The sequence below is a fragment of the Nanorana parkeri genome, unplaced genomic scaffold (genome assembly GCF_000935625.1).
Source record: "Nanorana parkeri isolate BGI_ZX_2015 unplaced genomic scaffold, ASM93562v1 scaffold567, whole genome shotgun sequence".
Lineage (NCBI taxonomy): Eukaryota > Metazoa > Chordata > Amphibia > Anura > Dicroglossidae > Nanorana > Nanorana parkeri.
The window spans coordinates 664,475-687,437 of NW_017306835.1; the positions used below are offsets into that span (position 1 = coordinate 664,475).

The 22,963-nt window shown below is 40.5% G+C and overlaps 1 protein-coding gene across 1 annotated transcript in view; it reads left to right on the top strand.

Annotated features, from left to right (window-relative positions):
- Positions 1–19,338, top strand: part of CUL4A (cullin 4A) — a 63,419-nt gene extending 44,081 nt beyond the window's left edge. The window contains exons 18-21 of the mRNA XM_018562254.1: positions 12,288–12,393; positions 14,238–14,410; positions 15,313–15,465; positions 18,885–19,338. Of these exons, the coding sequence (XP_018417756.1) occupies positions 12,288–12,393; positions 14,238–14,410; positions 15,313–15,465; positions 18,885–18,980 (528 nt within the window). The 3' untranslated portion in view covers positions 18,981–19,338. The remainder of the gene's footprint in view (positions 1–12,287; positions 12,394–14,237; positions 14,411–15,312; positions 15,466–18,884) is intronic.
- Positions 19,339–22,963: the final 3,625 nt, after the last annotated feature.

Below are 22,963 nucleotides of genomic sequence, written 5' to 3' on the forward strand. Positions count from 1 at the left end.
ACTGCTAGCCAACAACCATTTTGTCCATGCATCATAAGTCTCCAAATTGGTTTTCCTTTTCTGTGCTATCCTTGATCTACCTGTTCTGTATAAATAAATCCTGAGTGTGACTTGAAGCAGATTTTTTCATTTGACACACATTAATAAGCCACAACGTACTGACTGGTACTCTGTTTTTCCAATTGTCTTAATGCACATGACTAAAGGGAGGGGTTAAAGGTTCTCATCAAACAAAATGTGACCACTAGCTTGACTGAACTTGATTATAAGTGTAGTTGAGAACAGACATTAACACTGTTTTGAACCGCTAAGAGTTTTGTTCCCTGTTTATTTAAAACTACCACAGCGGTGGTGTTTCATCAGAGTGAATGTTTATGTTCTGAGCAGACAAACCTGGTGACATTCTTATCCTGGGAACAGAATTCATCACCTAGGATAATATTTCAGACAATATGTCCTTTTCCTGAAATAATTTGACCGGGGTTTGTGTGTGCCCATGTGTGGTGGTCACAGATTTCCCATAGACTTACAACTTTGTCCCCCACTTGGTCAGATGAAGGGACTGTGTGTCTAGCTACCTTTTTATTCTTCAGCTGATAAGTGCCACAAATGAATGGAAGTTGGGTTGACATTTTGTTCAGTGCTTAGTGTGCCATATGTATGCATTTCTAGAACATGTCTGTGCTAATTATTCTTGCTAGTTGGTCATTTTTGGGGGTATGATTGGACACCACCCATTCCCCACTTTTTCTGTTTAAATTTATGAAATTTGGTGGGTAGGGCTGACTGTACAAGTTTATTGGGCACTGTGAATACATTCTGCCCCAAGGGCATTTGGATCATGTCTGCATGTTTGACCACCCTCTGAAGTCAGGGCAGATGTAGACACGTGGTGACATTCAGAGGGTGTAACAGACAAAGATTACTTCTTGTATACAAGCATTCTTTATGCAGCCAACCCAGGGGGAATAATCAATTGAAATGGATTTCTCTAAAATAATGCAGAGTTTCCCTAAGATAACGTTGGCTCTAGGAGTTTTTGGTGCTTACACAAACCTTTAGCCAAAACAATAGTGAAAACATTGTGGAAAGATAGTTCATTTCATCAGTTGGATCTTGTGACAGCAGCCTTATGATTGTAGTTAGCTAGTTTAAAGCCAAACTCTGGACAAACCTAAAACTTGCTCCATATCTTCCTCCCCATGTGCTGAAGTAGCCTTCCCATCAATTTTTACTGACCCTTTTCTAATAGAATGATTTTCATGTTTGTTGCACACTGTGATGTCATCACATGGTTCCTAAACTACAGGGTGCAACAGCTGCTGGAAGAAGTGCTTTTTAGGGCACCCTACAATCACTTCTGGTCCATTTAGAAGGGCCCTGCTTTTCTAAACTCCCAAGAGCCCTTGGGGCAGACTCGTGAGGGTAGGTTGTGGTGCTGCAAAAGGTGTATGGGCAAGGACAGAGGGGTTGAAATCCCCCCTGTCATTACTTGTGCATGCTGTTCCTTAGCACCAATATTGAACACATCTGAGAATAGTGGTAGGCTGGGGCAAGGAGACGTAGAGGCAGAAAGATGATTCCTCTCTGTTCATCCTCTACTACTAGTAATGACACTGTACACAGCCACAGTGACAACTACTACACAAACTACTACTATTGCTAGTACAACAGCCCACATCTGTTGCAGTTTAACCCTCATAAATCTGAGACATTCACTTTGTTGTGCCTGCACTCTAACAGCACTGTTGGACATTCTGAATAAAAACAGGCTCAGGTAGGGAAAGACAATTTGTAGTAAGTGACAGAGGAGTTGAAAAATCCTGTTGCTTGCTTGCTGGTATAGAGCAGCGCTGTGTACTAGTAGGCAATGGCAGGACAGAAGTTCTCAACACCTCTGTCACTGTTTGCAGCACAATAATATAAGTGACAAACATCAACTCCTTTTTGTTTTGTTCTGCAGTCTAATAGCATGGGGACATTACTAGCACATATCCTAATATAGAGGCCGGCTGAGGGCAGTGACACAGGAATTTGGAACTCCCCTGACATTGCTGATGTCTGGTATCCTGTAAAATCTTTGTATGCTGGTGAGTAGCCAGGGGGTGGGCATAGATAGGTGGGCAGAAGCAGCCTAATTATAATAGTACCACCCACAGTTCAGTTCGTACTGATGTGATTTTGTCAGGGCCATTTCCCAAAGGGCTACATGAGGGCAATGAGGGGATTGGCCACCCTGCTTTACATAGAGCAGGCAGACGTGCCTAGTCTTTTTTGGATAGGGAATTGAACAGAGAAGGCCTCTGAATGCTTTTTTTGAAGCATAAGCAGAGAATGTTGATGCTGCTAATGTTGGAATGGAGTGCACAAAATAAAATAGTAAACATTAATATTCTAGCTTATCAAATTGTTTTGAATTTCTAAGAATGAATTTGCCCTGTTTGCTCCCTTAGGGTCTGTTAGATATGCTATTGAAATTAATTTTGTTTTATCTGTTAAGTTCAACAAATACCTGTTGATCACGTCTGACATTGAGGCTGGGTTCACACCTGGGCGTACCATAGGCGCGTTTTTTCTGCTCGTTTTTTAGCACGTTTTTTCGTTCAGTGAAACCCGAGTTCAAAGCTCGTTTTTATACCTCCCTGGCGGTATGATTGTTTTTTTATTTTTCCTTTTTATTTTCTCTATCCTTTTTTTTCCGGGTTTTAAAAAAACTTTCAAATTTCCCGCCGGTTCCACCCCTGTGCGACGCGGCCGCTTGCAAGGGACGGAACCCGGAGGTCTGCAACGGCCGGAGGACACAGCGGGGATCGCGGACAAGGTAAGTCCTGCGCTGTATTCCCGAGTGTGGCTCGGGGTTACCGCTCTGTTAACACCGAGCCACACTCGGGAATACCAATTGATACGTGCGGAAAAATGCCCCAAAGAAGCTCCTGTACTTGTTTGGGCGTAGGGCGTTTTTCAGCGCCCGTTTCTACGGGCTGAAATACGCCCATGTGGGAACCATGCCCATAGGGATTCATGTGATTTCACTTGCTGAGCGTTTTTTAGCGCTTCGATCAGCGCTGAACAACGCCCAGGTGTGAACCCAGCCTAAGAGCTGTCCTGTGCACTTTGCCTGTGTTATCCCAAAGATACTATTTAGCTCTTCCGTTCTTATCTTATACTACTGAATGATTAGTCTTTATGCTGCAGAGATGGGAGAGTAGGTGGGTCTGAGTAGTTTGGAAAGAGAAAATTGGGCATGACTGACAACACGCCACAACAATGCTGTGTGTTATCAGGAGATTAGTGCCTTTCTGTCAGATCATCGTGGGAAATGGTGCGTGTATTGCAGAGATGTACTGCATATTTTCTTTGTTTTTGTTTTGACATACACTTTAAATACTGATTTTGCTAGCAGATGGGCTTTATCTCTATAGAAAATTTATGCATTTTGCTCCTCTGCAGTATTGCCCTGGAGATCAGAAAGAAAACAATGCAACGCTGAAGAAAAGTTCCTTTGGGCAAGCTATTAGAAAGAGGAATATATTGAGCAGAAAAAAAAGTTGAGTAATTAGCTAGAAAATTGGGTTGCACTTCCTACAGCAGAGCATCCCAGAACAGGACGTACTGTTTGAGTGTAGGTAAATACAAACAAATATGCCAAGCTGAACAAAGGGGTAAAGATGTGGAATGCCAGCTATAGATTTCATTTGAGTTTGACTTGCCTTATATAATAATGTATATATGCTCACCTATGGCGTGCATTACCATTTTGCAGATTCTAAACCTAACAAGATTGTCTTGCATTTAACCCTTTCCCTGCCACCGCCGTAAGGCATACGGCAGAACAAACCTGTTCCCAGCTGGCCAGGTCAGTATGCCTTACGGCGGTGGCATTTACTGACAGCTGGCACTGCCTATCTAGAGGCAGAGCCAGCTGTACCCGCCCCCTCCCCCGTCCGTTCCGCCAGTCATCGCTGGCGGATCAGGGAGGGGGGGAATCCACCCCCTCCCCTGTCAAGGCAGAGAATCGAGAGGTGAGCGAATGCTGTTATGTGTTCGCTCACCTCCCGATCTACTAACCCGACCTGTGACAGTCTCATTGTCACAGGTCGGCTAGAACTATGAGGTGAGTGAATAGCACTCACCTCATAGTTCTCCTTTAAAGGAAACCTTTCCTAAGTGAACTATGGGGACTGCTGACCTCCTGTAAAGTAGCCACTGCTCCAAGCTCAAACCTGTGATGGACTACAATCTTACGTTTAGTTTACTGATTTGTATTGACATTGTATACCATCATGGGAGCGAGCTTGGAGCAGTGACTACTTTACAACACACAGGAACCATGGGGAACAAAAGTAGCCACCCTCCAGAAGGAAGGTCAGTGTCAGTACAAAATCAGAGATGATTTGGGGATCTACAGCCGAGTGATATACAAATAAGATACATTTTAGTTAATAGTTAAGGTTTAACTTCTGACTTTCGTGTCACTTTAAAGGACCAGTTAGATGTTTTGTGAGATTCCTGTTCATTAGGGGTGGGGGCCATCTAAACCTGTCAGTCGAGTAAACAATGGAAGCTGGCCTTTTTAAGTTGCTTATTGCCTGGCTGTGACACCGGCCTACAGGCATATGAGTACTTTGAGTCACTGGCCAGGAAAAAGTATGCATATCAGGTATGTAAAAGTATGCAAGTCAGTTTTTCTCTGGAAAGAACGTGTTTAAGTAACAGCTCATATTTGCATACAACTTAATCGTCCTACATGTCTGGATCTGCTGATCATGTTACATGCAGTATTTACTGAAGGTAAGAGAAGCAGTATCAAATCTAGTTTACGGAGTGTGCAGGACAAAGACATATAATGCACAATCCTATTAAAGTATGTTTGCATTCTTTATTTATATCGTGAACCGACAATATGGAGGGATAAACTTCAAAAATAAGTGACAGTAAATGCTCATGCAAGAAAACATTTAATAAAAACACTAAAAAACATCCATAGTTACCTAAGAAACCATTCAGAAGGTGTGCCATACGTAAGCTAGCAAACGCAGGTGTTCAAATGGACACAAGAGCTGGATGACCAAGGACATGTTTCAAAAAAAAGAAGCGCAAAACCCCTAGAAGCACATAGACATATAATGAAAAGTTGTGATATCCCTTATGCCTGCAACAGTATAAGATGGATCACGCCTCTAATGCATATGAAATGATTACTGTAGCAAGTAAGCCAGATACTTATTGCGAGGGGACATACTGTGCATTTTGCATTCTTGAATAGGGTTATGCATTATTTATAGTGGTGCAGAGCGTGTATTAAAAAAAAACAGTAAAACAAACGTTTTCTTTTTCACTATGGAACCTATGAACTTTTCTTGAATTAGAAGCTGCTGGCTATAAAAAAAATACAGTGCATGGTAGCAAGGCACATTCGGACGCTTTTAATAATTGAAGAGACCTAGTTCCTGCCAACTTCTCAACTCTTTCACAATACACTGTCATGTGATACCGATTTCTATCTGCATTTTGTTGCCCAAACCACTTAACCACGGCCTAATGATACATAATTGCTCAAACGAGTTTCTCAAGTTGTCACAGCTAAAAATAAATGTATGAAATATCTTGAAACCAACAGACACCTAGTTTGCTGCAAATTCCTTTTTGAAGATCGTATACATATTTTACTTACTTTTGGTTATTCGCTAGTATGCAAATATCTGCAGCTAAGGATAAAAGCAGACATGCCTTGTTTGAGTATGCCGACATGTTAGCCTTAAATACATAATTATCATTATGTATTTGTTTAAGGCTAACATGTCGGCATACTCTTAAACAAGGCATGTCTGCTTTTATCCTTAGCTGCAGATATTTGCATGCTAGCCAATAACTAATCAAAAGTAAGTAAAATATGTATACGATCTTTAAGGGCTTGTTCACACGATTTTCTGGTCCAGATCTGGAGACCCGGTGCTATGCATGCAGTGCGTTTTTGACATGTTTTTGATGTGTTCCAGTTTAAAAAAAAATATTTGTATTTTTTTTGGTTTGGGCTGTCTGTATGTTAGCTGCAGTGCGGTGCATTTTCGGCACGATTTTTGATGCGTTTATGCATTTCCGGACAAAATGTGATATGCAGTATTTTTTCTGTCCGGACCGGAACGGACTGCACTCGTGAGAACTGTAGCCCATAAAACACATAGGGATACATTGGGATGCATTTTGGGTGCATGCGCGCACGGATCTGGTCCGGACAGAATCCGGACGTCGTGTGAACACGCCCTAAAGGAATTTTTAGGAACCACGTGCTTTTTTTTTTTTTTTTAATTAGAGTTTTTAAATGGCATCACTTTGTATTACTAAAATATGTGTCATTACATGCTACAGATCGGCCACTAGACATCATAAAGTTTTACTGCTTCCATTATTTAGCAGAGCTATTACTTGGATAGTTATCTTCCGTGAAAGAATGATTTAAAGAATTCCCCCGCTCTGAACTCCTAATGTTCTCACCCTCCTAATTACTCACCCAATCCTCCGAGCCACTGCAGTGGAAGGGGAACAAGGCTGGAAGGATCGGTCTAAGAGCAGGCTGACTCGGAGGATCGAGTGAGTATAACTTTAATTTCCTACCTAGACCAAAACGAATAGTTAATCCTTGCAGTGCATGGGTAGCTTCACTGCAAGGGTTAATAAAAATGTTCCTGGAGTTCTTCTTTAAAGCTGAAGTACTTGAACAAATGACACATGGGTATATACATTCTCATAATCTAAATGAATTAAGATTTGTTAAATGGGAAAACCAAGTAAACCCCTACATTTACCACCACTTCAGACCCATTAAATAAGATTCAGGTGTTCCAGGTTAGATGCCATTGATTAAAACCTCCTTAGGGAGTATGCAAGAGGAAACTGTTTTATTTAAACCTCAGACATTTCGGGCCCATTCACAACAGATGCAGTGCGTTCCGGCCCGATTATAGCCAGAACGCACTGCCTCGCATTGCAGCCGGCTCACTTTTTTGTGGGGCAGGAGGGGGCGTGGCGGGCCATTGAAGAGAATGGCACCGTAGCCACGCCCTCCGGCCGCAATGCTATCGGTCACACGGGATCGCAAGGCACATTATGCCTGCGTTCCGGTCCGATCAAAATAGTGCTTGCAGCATTGCGGCTGGACGGCGTGGCTACAGTGTCATTCACTTCAATGGCCCGCCACTCCCCCCCTGCCCCACATAAAAAAGTGAGCCAATGCGTTCTGGCTAGAATCGGGTCGGAACGCACTGCATCTGGTGTGAACGTGCCCTTAGGGTCTGGTGTTCGCTTTGCTATTGACATGTGTGGTGTCATCATGTCAGGATCAAAAGAGCTCTCTAAGTCTGTCAAAGAGAAGGTTGCGGATGTTTAGGATTCTGGCAAGGGATTTTAAAAGGACTCCAAATTATTAGAAATGGTCATTCCACTGAACAGAAAATCTACAAATGGTGTAGATTTCGATAGACTGCTAATTTGTGCGGGACTGCCCAGCCCAGCAAATTCAGCCCAAGAGCTAACCATTTGATGCTAAAAGAAGTTTCCAAGAACCTCAGAATTTCATACCAGGATCTACATGTAACTCTTACAACAGTTGGTGTCAAACTGCCTGCATCTACACTAATGTAACCTACATGGAAAGTGTTCCAGAAAAAAAGCTTTTGCTGTCTAAAAGGAATGTTCGAGCAAGACTACAATTAGCTGTTGAACAAGTCAAAGACCAGACCTTTATGAACAATGTGCTGTGGACTGATTAATCAAATGTAAACTTTCTGCCACCAGTAACAGTAGACCTGTTTGGAGCAAACTTAATAGCAGAATTTTATAAGAACCTCATGCCAATAGTGAAGCATAGTATTTATTTTGTGGAGTTGCTTTTGCTACTTCAGGACCTGGACAGCTTGTAGCCATTGAATCGGCAATAAAATCTGCATCATATCAAAGTTTGCATGATGACAATGTGAGGCTATCTGTCCAAAAGTTGACGTTAAACCGCAAATGGATCCTTCAACACAGTAATGATCTGAAGAACATTAGCAAATCCTCCAAGAAATGCCTTGAAAAAGAAGTATTGAAGGGTTATAGACTGGCCTAGTCAAAGCCCTGATTTAAATCCCATTTAAATGTTGTTGGGGTATTTGAAGCAGAGAGTTCATGCAAGCAATCTCACAAACATCTTGCAACTGAAGAAATTCTGCATGGAGAAGTGGTCAGTTACTTTCAGATGTCAGAGACTGGTGGACATTTGTGCAAAACACCTGCATAGTTACATAGTTAGTCAGGCTGAAAAAAGACACAAGTCCATCGAGTTCAATCTATAGAGATATGAAAAACAAAAAAAGCCTAAACAGAACACTAAAGGCAAAAAACCCCCTATAAAGCATGGTTCAATTTGCTCCATCAGGGGGAAAAAAATTCCTTCCTGATTCCATAAGGCAATCGGATATTCCCTGGATCAACAATCTGATGCTTAATATACCTAATAAGAACTCAATATCCAGTAATATTCTGTGCATTTAAAAATACATCCATATTTTTTTTTTTTTTAAACAATTAACTGAGCTAGCTAGAACTAGCTCCTGGGGGAGTCTATTCCACAGCTCTAACTGTGAAGAATGATTTCCGTATGCAAAGGTTAGACCTCATTTTCTCCAGACGCAAAGAGTGCCCCCTTGTCCTTTGCAGTGACCTTAAAGTGAATAATTTGACACTAAGACCACTATATGGACCATTTATGTATTTATACATGGTGATCATGTCCCCCCTTAATCACTTCTTCTCCAGAGAGAGCAAATACAAGTCAGTCAATCTTTCCTCATAGCGGAGCTCCTCCATGCCTCTTATGAGTTTAGTCGCCCTTCGCTGCACTTTCTCCAGTTCCACAACATCCTTTTTGTGAAAAATGTGTTGCCAACAATTTACACAGGGTGTTCTTAATTGTTCACATGACTGTATATTGCCTGGATCAAACATTGCAAGGTTTATTTTTAGCTGTAGTTTACCACCATTACCTTGTACAGTTATTTACACATTTTCTATGACACATTGCTTTGATGTTGCTGATTTGAGAAAGGAATATGACAGTCAAATGAATAAGTGTCCTAGTAAGCAGTAGATGGTGAGTCTCATGATCCAAGAAGTCTGACGGAAGAACTGTTTCTATATACCCATAGAAATCATGAGATTCTCTTTTGTTGTTTTTCAAGTGCAGTATGGGAGAAGGAAAGAATAATTGGATTACCAGCTAATTAAACCTGACTTCAGACCTATGTTTAGAAGTATTTTTTTCATTGTTGTTACTGCTTGTAAAGTGTATGTCCAGCCAAACTTTTTTTTCAGTAGATAGGGAGGAGGAGACTAAGAATGCCTGCCAGGTTTTAGCTGTTATTCAGGACTCTATTAAATACAGTTCTCCTCACTAACTGTCCCAGTGATGGTATTTTTTACCAGATGGAAAGTGAGAGAAAATCTCCAACACAGAGTGAAGTACGTTTTTTTTTTCCAGTAAAGTAGGGCGGGGCTGGACAAATCCCAGGATCCAGGTAGCCAATCCTCCTTAAAAATAACAGCTAGCACCAAACCTTTGCTGGCTCTTGGAATGAATGTACTGGCTCCCGCATTCCATATTAATCTGTCCACTCCTGGAGAAGAGGAAAGCTGGAACCCATTATTTTTATTGCCGTTTGTCTCTTTATTGCAGACTTTCCCTCACTTCCTGTATGGTGAAACTGTTGTCAACGGGACATATAGTGAAGGGACACTATATCTTGCTAATGGAGCCCCAGATAACAATTCTTCTAATCCTTCCCCATTTAATCTAAAACTAAAAATAAGTTTTGGCTTGGCCTGTATTTGATTTCCTTTCAATAAAAAGCGTTTTCCCAGTGTCTAATGTATACAGACATGGCCCTTTTGGCATGTAGCCAATGTCCGCCTACAGATTAAATTCTTGCATTATTCTCGCATAATTCTGGTGCGTCACTTATGAATAGGAAGCCGCTGACCTTAACAAGGCGTTGAATCATTCTGACTTTAGACAGCGAATACCAAATCCCTTTCGAATACACAGAAATCTGCTGGCTAATTTGGATTTTTGTAACATACTGTTTGCACATAAAATATAAAATATTGTTCAGTCCTTTCCATAGAAACAACTAGGCAAATTTGGGGAAGTTATTCTACATTAAGTTTTATGGCATTTTCCCTCTTGTTTTAAGCAGGCTATGCACAGACGGCCCTGATTGTGCACTCTAAGCCTCAAACGAATGACATTCCCTACACCCAACACTTATTTCCACTATTCTCTGCATTACAGTTGACCTCCATTATTGTTTATGCCTACATGTGCAAAATTTGTCCTTTGATTGAATGGTCCAATTTGAATCTCAGGAGGTTTAGTTTGATTGACAACATCACAGGCACTTGTTCCTCTACACAGAGATCTCTAACTTCTTACAAAATATCTGTGAGAGTCGGCAGGTGATCCTCTTTTCTTTCTGATAAGAGGTGTTAACTGCACGTCTGCTGCTTTTCTATGTCAGTGATGCAATGCACAAGAAAGAATAGTGGATCCCTGTCCTTCAGAAAATGCACCAGCTTCTTCCCACCCGGAAGCATTTATACCCCTATGGACCATTGTACAGTGATAACTTACTATATAGTTGTTTTTGTTGTTTATGTGTTTAGATCACACACACACACACACACACACACACACACGCATATAGAGAGACTAACATTGCAGTAATACAATCAGTACATTAGAATATCCTCTTGCATTTGCAACAGTTTGTTTTTTTTCCTCTGCAAGACATGCTTGCACCATGAGGCATAAACCTTTCCCTTTTCGTTTGCATTTCAGTTAAGACATCATTGCACTTAGTTTCATTTGTGACTGCCAGTCACAAAACTGTATTCTTAAGAATTAGTATCTGTTGGAGGCATACATACAGGGAATCTAGAATGCAAGCAATCCAGTACACATTAAAATAATGTATTCCTTTCCTTATTCACACAATTAAATTCACCGTTCTCTTCCTTCTGTATGGACCTGCTCTAACCTGTTCTTTTAGGCCTGGTTCACACCTGAACGTTTTGTAGCGCGTTCAACGCTCGACGAACGCTCTACAAAATGCTCAAACATCTAAATCCCATTGTATTCAATGGGTCTGGTTCACACCTTGCCGTATTTCCGCCCGTCCGAACGCGATACAAAACGGCCTACGCCCAAAGAAGTACACGTACTTCTTTGGGGCGTTTTGGTCTCGCGTTTCCATTGGGATACAGCCAACTAGCCCTCGGAAACGGGCGTTTGTCGCTCGTTTTTTTACCGCGAATCGCTGTAAAAATGCGCGCCACGAAACGCGCGAAAAAACGCGCATATTCAATACGCCTAGGTGTGAACCCAGCCTTATTTCTGCTATGATGGCTGCTATTGTTTGACTCCTGGGCCCTTAACTAATTCTAAGGCACTGCAGCTCAACCTATTCAGCTTTTTTGAACTAAATCCAATATTCTATGAAGAGCATCTGAGTAAGCAAATAAAACCTTATTAAAGAAGGACGCTGGGCAAAACTTGTATTAACCTTTGCAGTGGGGCTACCCCCTCACTGCAAGGGTTAACTACTCATTTTTGTCTAGGTGCTAAAATAAAAAAGCCTGCTTGCTCTTAGACCAGTCCTTCCTGCCTCTCTGCTGCAGCGGTCAAAGGATCCTTGAGTCATCACTTGAGGATGGCAAGGGAGATACCATTGCTGCAGCATAGAGGCAGCTTTGTGACAGCCAGCCAGCTCTGAGGATTGAGTGAGTATAACTATTTTAATTTTTTTTTACTACCGAAATGAAAATGAGCAGTTAACCCTTGTGGGGGGTAGCCCCACTGCAAGGGTTAATAGACGTTTTGCTTGGAGTTCTTCTTTAACTGTCAAAAACCATTACTAAAGTGATCCAAAACCATCTGGCACTATATGAAAGGGTAAATTAATGGCACTTCTTATGTTAACTAAATAAGGATTATTAGGATATATAAACCAGATCCATGGTATGAGTGATAACCTGAAAACCCAAATCCTGCAGCGATAGGCACCTTTATATTTTAACTATGGGAAAATTGGATAAAGTCAGTGAAACAGAAAATCCCTCTGAAATAGACATATGCTCCCTGTTTCCTCCTATGTCCTTGTTGTGTTTGAAAAGACAGGTTGGGAGTTGTAAACTTTACAAGCAGATATTTCATTCATGTTTTCTAATGCTGGTTTTTAATTTGTTTCCTACAGGAAAAGAAAGAGCTTCAGGTGTCTTTGTTTCAAACACTAGTGCTGCTTATGTTCAATGAGGGAGATGATTTCAGTTTTGAAGAAATTAAAATGGCTACAGCAGTAGGTGAGATATCTGTTTGCCATATTAGCAGTGTGACCACATTATTTCTTCTAAAAATACAATTTTATTGTGTGAACACGTTTGTTGGTACTCTTACAGATCAACTTCATTCCTCTATTCTCAAAGTGATGACATTAAAAGCAGTTGTCTCATGTATACCTGCATGCATTTTGGTGTGTCCTAGAGTAAACCAAAGAAAGGGTGAAAAGATCTAAATTATTGTACCCCCTGAAAAGATTATAAATAGATCATTAATGATATTTCAAAGTAACTGTTTTCTGTAATTCGTATCCCACGTCTTCAATCTAGTAATCATTCAGTGAACTTATTTAAATGGAGAAAATTAGTCACTCTGCTGTTTGGTATCATCATATGCACCATACTGAACATAGACCAGAGAGAGCAAAGGAGAAAATCATAGATCAGTGTGTCCAAAAGTAATGGCTTTAAGGCCATCTCCAAGCAGCTTGAGGTTCATGTGACTACAGCTGCAAATATTAAGAAGTTTAAGATCCATAGGAGTGTAGCCAACCTCCCTGTCTGATTGCAAAAGGAAAGTTGACCCCAGATTGAACAGAAGAATAGTGTGAAAGGCAGATAAAGAGTCAAGGAAAATTTACAAAGAAATGCAAGCTGAACTCCCAAGGTCAAGGTAGACCAGTGTCTAATTGCACCACCCATCACTTTTTGTGTGGTAGTGGGCTCAAAGGAAAAAAGCCAGACTGTAATTTGCCAAAATGCATATAACAAGAAGCAATGTGACTGGGGAAATGTTCTTCGAACAGTTGACAAGAAACTGGAGCTTTTTGGCAAGTCATTTTAGTATGTTCACATCCTAAGAAAATGAAGCTTTTTAGAAAAAAGAACATTGTACCTACTGTGAAACATGGAGGAGACTGCATTATGTTTTGGGGATGCTATGATGCATCTGGCCTGTTGAAGGGACCCGGAGTGGCCCCGAAACGTTGCTTTATGACGAGATGTGTGTACATCAATAAAATTATGGAACTTTGGAACTTATTCAGTCTGTATAGGGCACAATGACTCTCAGGAAATTCTGGAGCGAAATGTACTGCCCAATGTCAGAAAATTCTGTCTCGGTTGCAGGTCATGGGTCCTCCAACAGGATAATGACTCAAAACACACAGCTAAAAGCACCCAAAAATACAAAACATTGGATTAGTCTCATTATGTTGCCTTTATGCCCTGATTGGAGTCCTATTGAACACCTATTGAAAAAGCTAAAACATGCAGTCTGGAGAGGGCAACCTTCAGACCTGAGACTGCTGGAACAGTTTGCTCAAGAAGAGTGGGCCAAAATAACAGAAGTCTCATTGAATGCTACAGAAATCTCTTGTTTGCAGGAATTGACTCTAAAGGTTGTACAACAAAATATTAAGTTAAAGGTCCCATCATTTTTGTCCATGCCATTTTTTCATTTGATTCATTCCCGTTGAATCAAATATCAAATGGAAAGTCTGATTTTTTTTATTTATTGCATATGGAATATCTAATGATGGATGCCGATTTACTTTGGTCAGTTTCAAGCTATTTCAGAGAAAATTGTGGGTTCTTCTTTTTTTTTTTTTTATGGAAGGGTTGTGGGGTCGAGTATGCAAAAAAAGTTTACTTGCGGCTTTGGCTTCCTGCATCAATAGAATACTAGGTTGGGATGGCCTGCTAATATTTGTGTGCTTTATACAGAGGATAGCAAACTGAAATGGAGTCTACAGTCACTGGCATGTAGCAAAGCCAGGGTACTGAATACAATACTGAAGGGTAAAGATGTGGAGGATGGAGACAAGTTTAACACAAACTAATATTTTTATTGTGTGCTCTTTTTACAGAGGATGGTGAGCTAAGGCGGACTCTGCAGTCACTGGCATGTGGTAAAGCCAGGGTACTAAATAAAATACCAAAGGGTAAAGAGGTGGAGGACGGAGACAAATTTACCTTTAAATCAGACTTTAAGCACAAGTTATATCGGATTAAAATCAACCAGATCCAAATGAAGGAAACGGTGAGCATTATTGTGTGTGATCACTTATTTGTGTGTGTTTTGGTTTAATTTTGAGTATCAATAGTTTAATAATATCAATATATCAACTAGAGGTGCACCGAAATAGGAATGTTTAAGCCAAAACGAAACCGAAATAAAAAATTATTTCAGACCGAACCAGATACCGAAAATGTTTTTTATTTTTTTAAATATTTTATTTCTTTTTTATAAACTTTAAGTTTTTTTTATATTTTTATTCATTTTTTATTAAATTTTATTTTTTACATTACTTTTAGGGGATAAATGAACAGGAATCCACTGAGTGTTCCTGTTGATAACATGAGGACATTGTGTGTTTTCTATAACTACAACTATGAATGAATGGGGGTGATGTAGATCACTTCCCATTCATTCATAATTGAGGATATAGTTAACATACCATGTCCTCAATTATGTACAAACACTCAGCGATCACTGAGTGTTTGTACCTGCTCTCCTCTCTGACACGCTGTCACAGGAGGCTGAGCGAGCGGTGTGGGAAGAGAGCTCAGCCTCCTGTGACAGCGCTGTCTCCGCCCACACACCGCTCTACTGGACTGTGATAGGAGGCTGAGCGGTGTGGGAGGAGACGCCGGCCGCTCACAGCGCTTTCCTCCCGCACCGTTCGGCCGGCTGTCACTTTCCCACCTCCCCGCTGAGACACAGAGCAGCGCCCAGCGGGGAGGAGAGCAACCTGGGATGCACCGATGTATTGGCAGGAAAATTACACTTTTGGCATTTGGCCAAAAGTGCCATTTTCGGCCGATATGTTTCGGCAGCCGATATATCGGTGCATCCCTGATGGCGACATATCTATCTATAAATTATATCAATAGTATACATTTCTGCAGTAGTAAGTGTAACATGAGGTAATGTCTTTCCAGGTGGAAGAACAGGTTAATACGACAGAGAGGGTTTTCCAAGACAGACAGTACCAGATTGATGCAGCTCTGGTGCGCATTATGAAGATGAGGAAAAGTCTTTCACACAATCTCCTTGTGTCTGAGCTTTATAATCAGCTAAAATTCCCTGTAAAGGTAAATATGGCTTTGTCTGTCCTTTCAGTGCATATCTGTTTACATTCTGTGTATTATGTGAATAGCTAATGCTGATAGTCTATATTTTTCTTTCTTTCTCTGTACTTCCTGGAGGCGGCTCCAGTAATCTGCTCCAAAGTAATGAGTTACTACTACTTTATTCCATAATGATTCACTAGCCTAGTCATCTGCTTTTGTGTAAAGCAATAAAGGGCCACTAATCGTACATGCTTATTTTTATTAAACTGTTTTTCAAGCTCATCTCCAGGCTCACTTTTTCCTGGCCCCAATTTACCCCGCCTCCTTCCCTTCAACCCTGATCTCAAAGTTTGGCTGTACTTTGCTCCAAAGACTTTAACATTCTCTAAGCTAAGGGTATCAGCCAATCTGTCACCAGCTGCAAGATCTTTCAGTGTGGCCACCAGGAGGAAGGATCTTAAAGGGAGCTCTGCATGACATCCTGTTCCAGGGTGCCCTGCAGAGTCAATGACGGGATGGGTTGAGGTGGGTAAATTGTAACTAAATTAGGCAGCACTGGCTTGATTACATCAGCATTGCCTTAATCCTCATTGACAAGTGAACAGAGAACAGGAACGGGTGACCAGTCTTCTCAACAGGAAGTAACGGGACTCCACTGTTTGAAGAATAATTGATGCAAAATGGAGGTAAATACCCGATCACTTGTTTGGTGCTAGAAAGAGTGAAGACCCTGACCTCTGCCTCCTCTGCCATATATCCTGGGCTCCGCTCTCCCTTATGCGGGCCCAGGAACGGCATGATGGGTGTCTTTGACTGTATGGGAGGGAGATCGGCACGCTTCCAGTGGCTGCTCTCCCCTCTCGTTTCTGAACCTGGAAGCGACAAGGATTTCGGCACTTCCCGTTTCAAGCTGTCATTTCTCCGGATGCTGTGGTCAGACAACATACGATCTGTTCCTCATCAGCTTCTCTGGGGTTCATAGATGACATTAAAGGCCTAATAGACCCCTGATGTCTCCATAAAGAGGACATGTCATGTTCCTTTGTGCAATCTCACAGGGAAACAGCGGAGTGAGAGCAATCATCTTAGCACTAGGGATGTCCCAATACCATTTGTTCAAGACAACAAGACAAGTACTTTCGCTCAGGTACTTGCCAATACCAATTACTGATACTTTTTCTTAAAGGGACATGTGATTTTAGGGCAGTTTCTTTATAATTATGAAGAACTGTAACTCAATCCATGATTATTCAGCAATGGAGAATGGCAACCAGCAGTCATAGATTGCTGAGATTTGTAGTCCTCTATAGTCTGTTGCCATTCTCTATTGCTGTATATTCATTGACCTTGTCAATCCATGATTATACAGCACTTATACAGGGCTATGTTTGGGTCTCACCAGGGCTGCATGAAGATTGGGGCTACCCCCGCACTGCATTGGTTAACTGCTCATGGTTTTTTTTAGATTAAAGGGGGAAAAAAGGTTATACTCGCCTGAATTGTGGAGCTGGCTTGTTCTTAGACCGCTTCTTGGAGCCCCTCTCCCTTTATTCTGCAGTGGTCTAAGGTCCTGTAAATCATCATGTTCTATACACTGACGGGAGTTTTACAATACTGGAACAGACAATCTGAAATAGTGCCCATGGCAACCAATCAGTTAAAATTTGAAAATGAAAGATAGAAGCTGATTGGTTGCCATGGGCCACTGCTCCTGATTTTGTCTGCTCCAGTTTTGATTAATTCCCTTTACAGAAGATGTGAGCACGCTGAGGAACATTCCAGTGCTGCAGAATAGGAGGCGACAGGCAGGAGGGAGCGTTGTGACAGCTGGCCGGCTCAGAGCTTCGGGCGAGTATATCTTTGTTATTTTTAAACATATACAAAAAGGAGCACTTCACTTTTGCACTGCCGGGGTAGCCCCACTGCAAGGGTTAATGAATGTGGGTTCCCGAGTTCTTCTTTAAAACAGTGCTGTGAGAATTGTGCAATGGTTGGGCAACATCCTAGATCATGCTTCTTTTCGCTAATGAACTTGCAAAGTTGTGGGTTTTTTTTTCTTTTACCCAACAGTTTTTTTTATGTTTAGACACAGGAAGTAGCTGCTTGCTTATCTACTGCATTTCACTATTGTGTGAGCATTTATATCCTTGCAGTGTGCGCTTAGGGGGGAATTGATCAGAACTGAAGCAGAAAGAATCTGGAGCAGTTGCCCATAGTAATAAATCAGCTTCTCCCCTCAGTTTGTTCAGTTAGACTGAAAATAAAAAGGAGAAGCTAATTGGTTGCCATGGACAACTACTCCAGATTTTGTCTGCTCCCATTTTGATAAATTTCCCTCAGCAAAATCTTAAAGCGTATGTAAAACCAAAAATTTTTCTAGTTTGGGGTAGAGTGGGGAAAGTTTAACCACTACGTGGAGCTTTGTGGGTGGGATTTACCATCATGTCCTGTCCTGCTGACAATGGTCTCGCCAGGCAGGAAGTAAGGAAAATCTGTAACCGAAATGAAAATCAGATGGGTTCTAGCGCTTTCCCTACTCTAGTAATGAAAAGCATTTTTATCTCTGTCTGTTTTGCTGTATGCTTCCACTCATTTCCTGACAGAGGTTTGAACCTTTAGGCTAGGTTCACACTGTGGAGATCTGTGACTGCGCGGCAATCGTGCACAAAACCTTTTTTTATCGATGTGAAAACAATGGGGCCGTGCGCCAACCTTTTGGGGACCGCCGATGTGTGAATCTAGCCTCACCCACTCTCTCCAAAACTAGGAATAAAATGTTTTGTTTATTGTATTTACATACACTTGATATCACGACATATGAGAGAATATAGCCTGTATTTCTGCTTGCCAACTGCCACCCAAATCCAGAGATTTCACAGACCTGATCAGTAAAGGCAATCAGCAGTTCTTAACTGACGACTAGACTAAACTGAAATCTGATTGACTGATGGGGCTCTCTACACAACTTTTCACAACTGCAGAGTTTTTTTCTTTTGTTTGTTTTACTTTGTTTTTAATCAAATAAGTGCAAGATACCTGTGACCATTAGTGGGAAATTCAACCTTTTTTAAAGGATAAGTTCACCTTTTGCAAAAAATTAAAGAAATGCATAATTTATTATATATAAATTAAATATTTTAAATTATGCATTTCTTTAATTTTTGCAAGAGGTGAACTTATCCTTTAAATTGGAACTAGACCCACCAATTTAATGGTCTTCAAAAACAGTTACTTTCAAGGCATGCCAACTGTCAAAGTTGCCAGTGTGCTTATTTCAGCTCCCAACTGAACTTTCAAGCCCTGAAATGGCTGTGTTATAGATGATCACATGTGCATCACCATGGCAACTGCAATCCAAGTAGAGGCTAAGATGGCACCTTCCTTGGCTGTAAGGTATAGAGGATGTGGTTGTAGTTTAATCGTGAATTGTTTTCTTCCAGCCTGGGGACCTGAAGAAAAGGATTGAGTCACTAATAGACAGAGACTACATGGAAAGGGACAAAGAAGACTCCAAGAAGTACAATTACCTCGCATAGGGAGCATGCCGAGGCTTTTTATAGTGCAATGATTAGATAGATAATCCGCATTCATCTATGGTTTAATGTTAAAGCAGTTGTTTTCAGATCTCCTCATTATTAAGCCTTAGTAATGTCAATCTAGCGTTTTTGGTTGTTTGAATGTTTTAACAGTTAATTTGACATACATGTAGACGTTTCTTTCTTTCTGTTTCTCTCATCTGCGGTGACATGTATCTTTTTATTTTATATTCTGCATTGTTTTGGCTTATATTGTACATAACCACTGCATCAATTAATAGGCCCTTAATGCTGCAATGTTTATTACTAGCTGAAAGAATGCAGGTTAACCTATACTATGTCATCTAAATTCCTTAGCAGTATACTACCGTCTCTCCTTCTATAATCGAGCTGCCTGCTGTATTGCAGAATACAAAAGAATCCTGCTACAAAAGACACAGAAATTTGTTTTTGCACAATTACTTATTGATGGAAGCATTTTTATTTGATGCCAAATATTATATCGTGTGGCATGTAGCAACAGCTTCCATTTGCCACTTTGATTCTACATTTTGTTTTTTTTTAAGTCACGTAAAGATGACAGAAGCAGAATTTCCATGCTGGTGTAGGGGATGCATTGCATTTCTGATGTCACAAGACTGCAAATTCCGTCGTAGTTGAGGAGCTTAAGAACATGGCACAGCGTTTGTTACGCGGTGCTCTCTATGGGTGATTAATTAAGGTCACTCCTACTTTCTGCACTATAGCATTCTGGGAGCTCATCATACAGGTCTCTTTACACTGCACATTACACGTAGTAAACATTATTGCTGCCTTGTGGTTAATTGACCTTAATTAATCATTACTATCCGTGCACTTTGTCAGATTGTTAAAAGGAAAGCTTTCTTATAAATTATTGTGGTTATTTTCTGAAAAGCTTTCCATATGCAATTTATTACGGCAAACTATGTTTGAATGAGGACATTTGTACAATGTAAAAAATGAGTATTTGCATTTGCTAATAAAAGCTATTTAAAGCACACGTGGCTTTCTATTTTAATATGTAAAGAAATCAGGTGCCTTAAAGTGGCACATTTTTTTATTTGTTTTTAGCTTATGCCATGTGAAGGAGAACATGAGAAATGTAACACAAGTGTTCTCTCAATTTGATTGCAAAAGGTGAAATACAGTTTAATATATTGACAAATCCACTTTAACAGTTTAAAGTGGAAGTTAAAGTGACAAACTCAGACGTTAAATCTTAAAAATGCATTCAAGTTCCTTAACTGTTAACAAAAATGTATCTTATTTGTGTATCACTCGGCTGTAGATCCTCCAATCATCTCTGAATTGGTGCTGACACTGTCCTTCCTTCTGGAGGGTGGCTACTTTTGTTCACCATGGTCCCCGTGTGTGTTGTAAAGTAGTCACCACTCCAAGCTCGCTCCTGTGATGGACTAATCTCACGTTTAGTTTACTAATTTGTATTGAGATTGTAATCCATCACAGGAGTGCTGGAGCGGTAGCTACTTTACAACACACACAGGGACCATGGGGAACAAAAGTAGCCACCCTCCAGAAGGAAGGACAGTGTCAGCACCAATTCAGAGATGATTTGAGGATCTACACAAATTACATTTTTGTTAATTAGGTATTTGAATGCATTTTAAAGATTTTAACTCCTGAGTTTAGTGTTACTTTAATTACAGTGTTCGCTAAATGGGTAAATCTGCTGTATACTTTATTCCAAATGGAGACTTCTGTACAGAAAAAGGGAAGTGAGTGTTTATATCTTACCTATTGCTAGCATATATCAATGCCTCAGTCACACTATACTACAGTCACTTAAACAGGATATGCTCATATTTTAGGGGCCATTCACACCATAATGCTGGGGCACTGCCTTTTTTCCCCTGTACAGATCAATGTGAATGCACACAAAAGCAAGTCAGAAAAACCTCAAATGTTAGCTATTTTCCCAGAAGGGATACTGCAATTTGCTTTGTTCAACACCGATGTATACAAACCGGTATGGTGTAAAACGAACACAGATCACATTACAGATGTACCGTATATGTTTTTCTGCAGGAATTTGACCAAGTCTGAACTTGAACTGCTGTTGAGTTTTAAAGACAACACACAAATATACATGCTGAATATTGGTATTGTTTTTTTATTGTATATATACAGTACAGTCTGTAATGTCCTGGACCTAGCTGCCCCCTGCCTGTCTTCCATGATTTATGTATATTCTGGCATGCCCCTGCTGACTATTTAATGGGTTACCACTCTAGTTACTGCTTAGATCCTCCATTGTACATGTGGATTGTGAAGTGGGCATGCCACTTCACAATCCACATGTACAATGGAGGATCTAAGGTATTTTAAATTAAAAAAAAAACATATGCCAGCAATGTACACAGAGTGGAATTTATCGAAACTGGAGCAGACGAAATCTGGAGCAGTTGTGTATGGCAACCAATCAGCTTCTTCAGTTTTTGAAAATAAAAAAGAAGCTGATTGGCTGCAGTGCAAGCAGGCATATGTAGTTGCTGTATATGAACACAGAAACTTACATTTTTTTTGTTAGTGTTCCTTTCATCTTCTGATGGAAATGGCCACCTCTGTGCTTTGCAAGCAATGTGTTATATTACAACTGAGCCACCCCCCCTTTCATTAGTATTTATAGTGGCAACCCCCCAGGACAGTGTATTGTGTGCGAAGGCAGAGCTGGTGTTTAGTGATTGTGTTACATAGAATCATAGGGAGGGGGCAGCTGTTTTACAGCCTGCTTTACAATCCGACCCTGGTGTCAGACTGAATTTCCTGTGGAGAAAATGTTTAATTTCTAGGATTCAGGCCTAATAAAGTTAATTAAAAAAAAAGAAAGTCAGCAATCTGAGTCATGAAAATGTGCACACGTATACATAATCACTGCACCTCTACAATACTACAATAAATGCTAATCACTTACAAAGGTGCAAATGGACGTTAGATCAGGAAAATCAAGGACACTGGTTGCAGAGTGTAACTGATACACCTATAACCACTGGCATAGTAAATTGTGCATGAATAAACATACAGATATTAAAATCCGATCTTGGGTTATAATATTTAATAAAAAATACATTATTTATACATCATAAAAATCTGTGACAAGTTCTCAATGTGTGATGCTGGCTCCCTATTGAACAGATATGTCAAATGTTTTTGAGCCACACTGTGGCCCTCTTCTTCTTTGTGGCCCTCGGTGGTTTAGGAACTTTAACTGAAAGAGGGCACAGCTTTCTCCATTTGACAAAGCTCCACTTCTATATGTCATTTTGTCACTCTGAGTTCTGTAATATTTTTCTAAAATGAAATAGGTGTGGCCCACTTGAAGATTTATTTCACTTAGTTCAGCCTACTGTTTCATATTAGTTTGACTTGCCTGCTGTAATATTCCAAAGTAGATCTACTGATCCCTTTTGGCCAGAAGAGATTTACCTTTCCTAATATAACCAGATAAGAGACCTGTCCTTGCTGGAAAGATCTGGTTCTTTTAAATATGAACTTTAAATGGATCCAGTCCTGCAGAGATGTTTGTAGCTGGTGGTATTCTAATAAAAGAGGATAAGAAAAGTGATATGATCTTTATTTAAAGCTGACCTTATGTTCAGGAGGAAAGAAAGAACAAGGAGATGATTCTGATAGTTCCATCAGGTACAATATTCTGTAAGTGCATTTTAGAATTTACATGGAAATGGCAAAGATTTTATAGAGGGCCATGAAGATAGTGGGGCTCATGTAGAGGATAGCTTTGAATAGGCTTTGTTGGAGGGGGAGAATCCAGAGTAGACTTCTGGAACCATGCTCCAATGAACAGGCTGCTATCACTACAATCACCCTACACTTGGTTGCATGTTTTTAGGTAAACACAGGTTTACTACACCAAAAACATCCCACAGAACCACGTGCAACTGTTTTGTTTTTAGGCTGCCAATAAACAGCAAATTTCTCAAAAT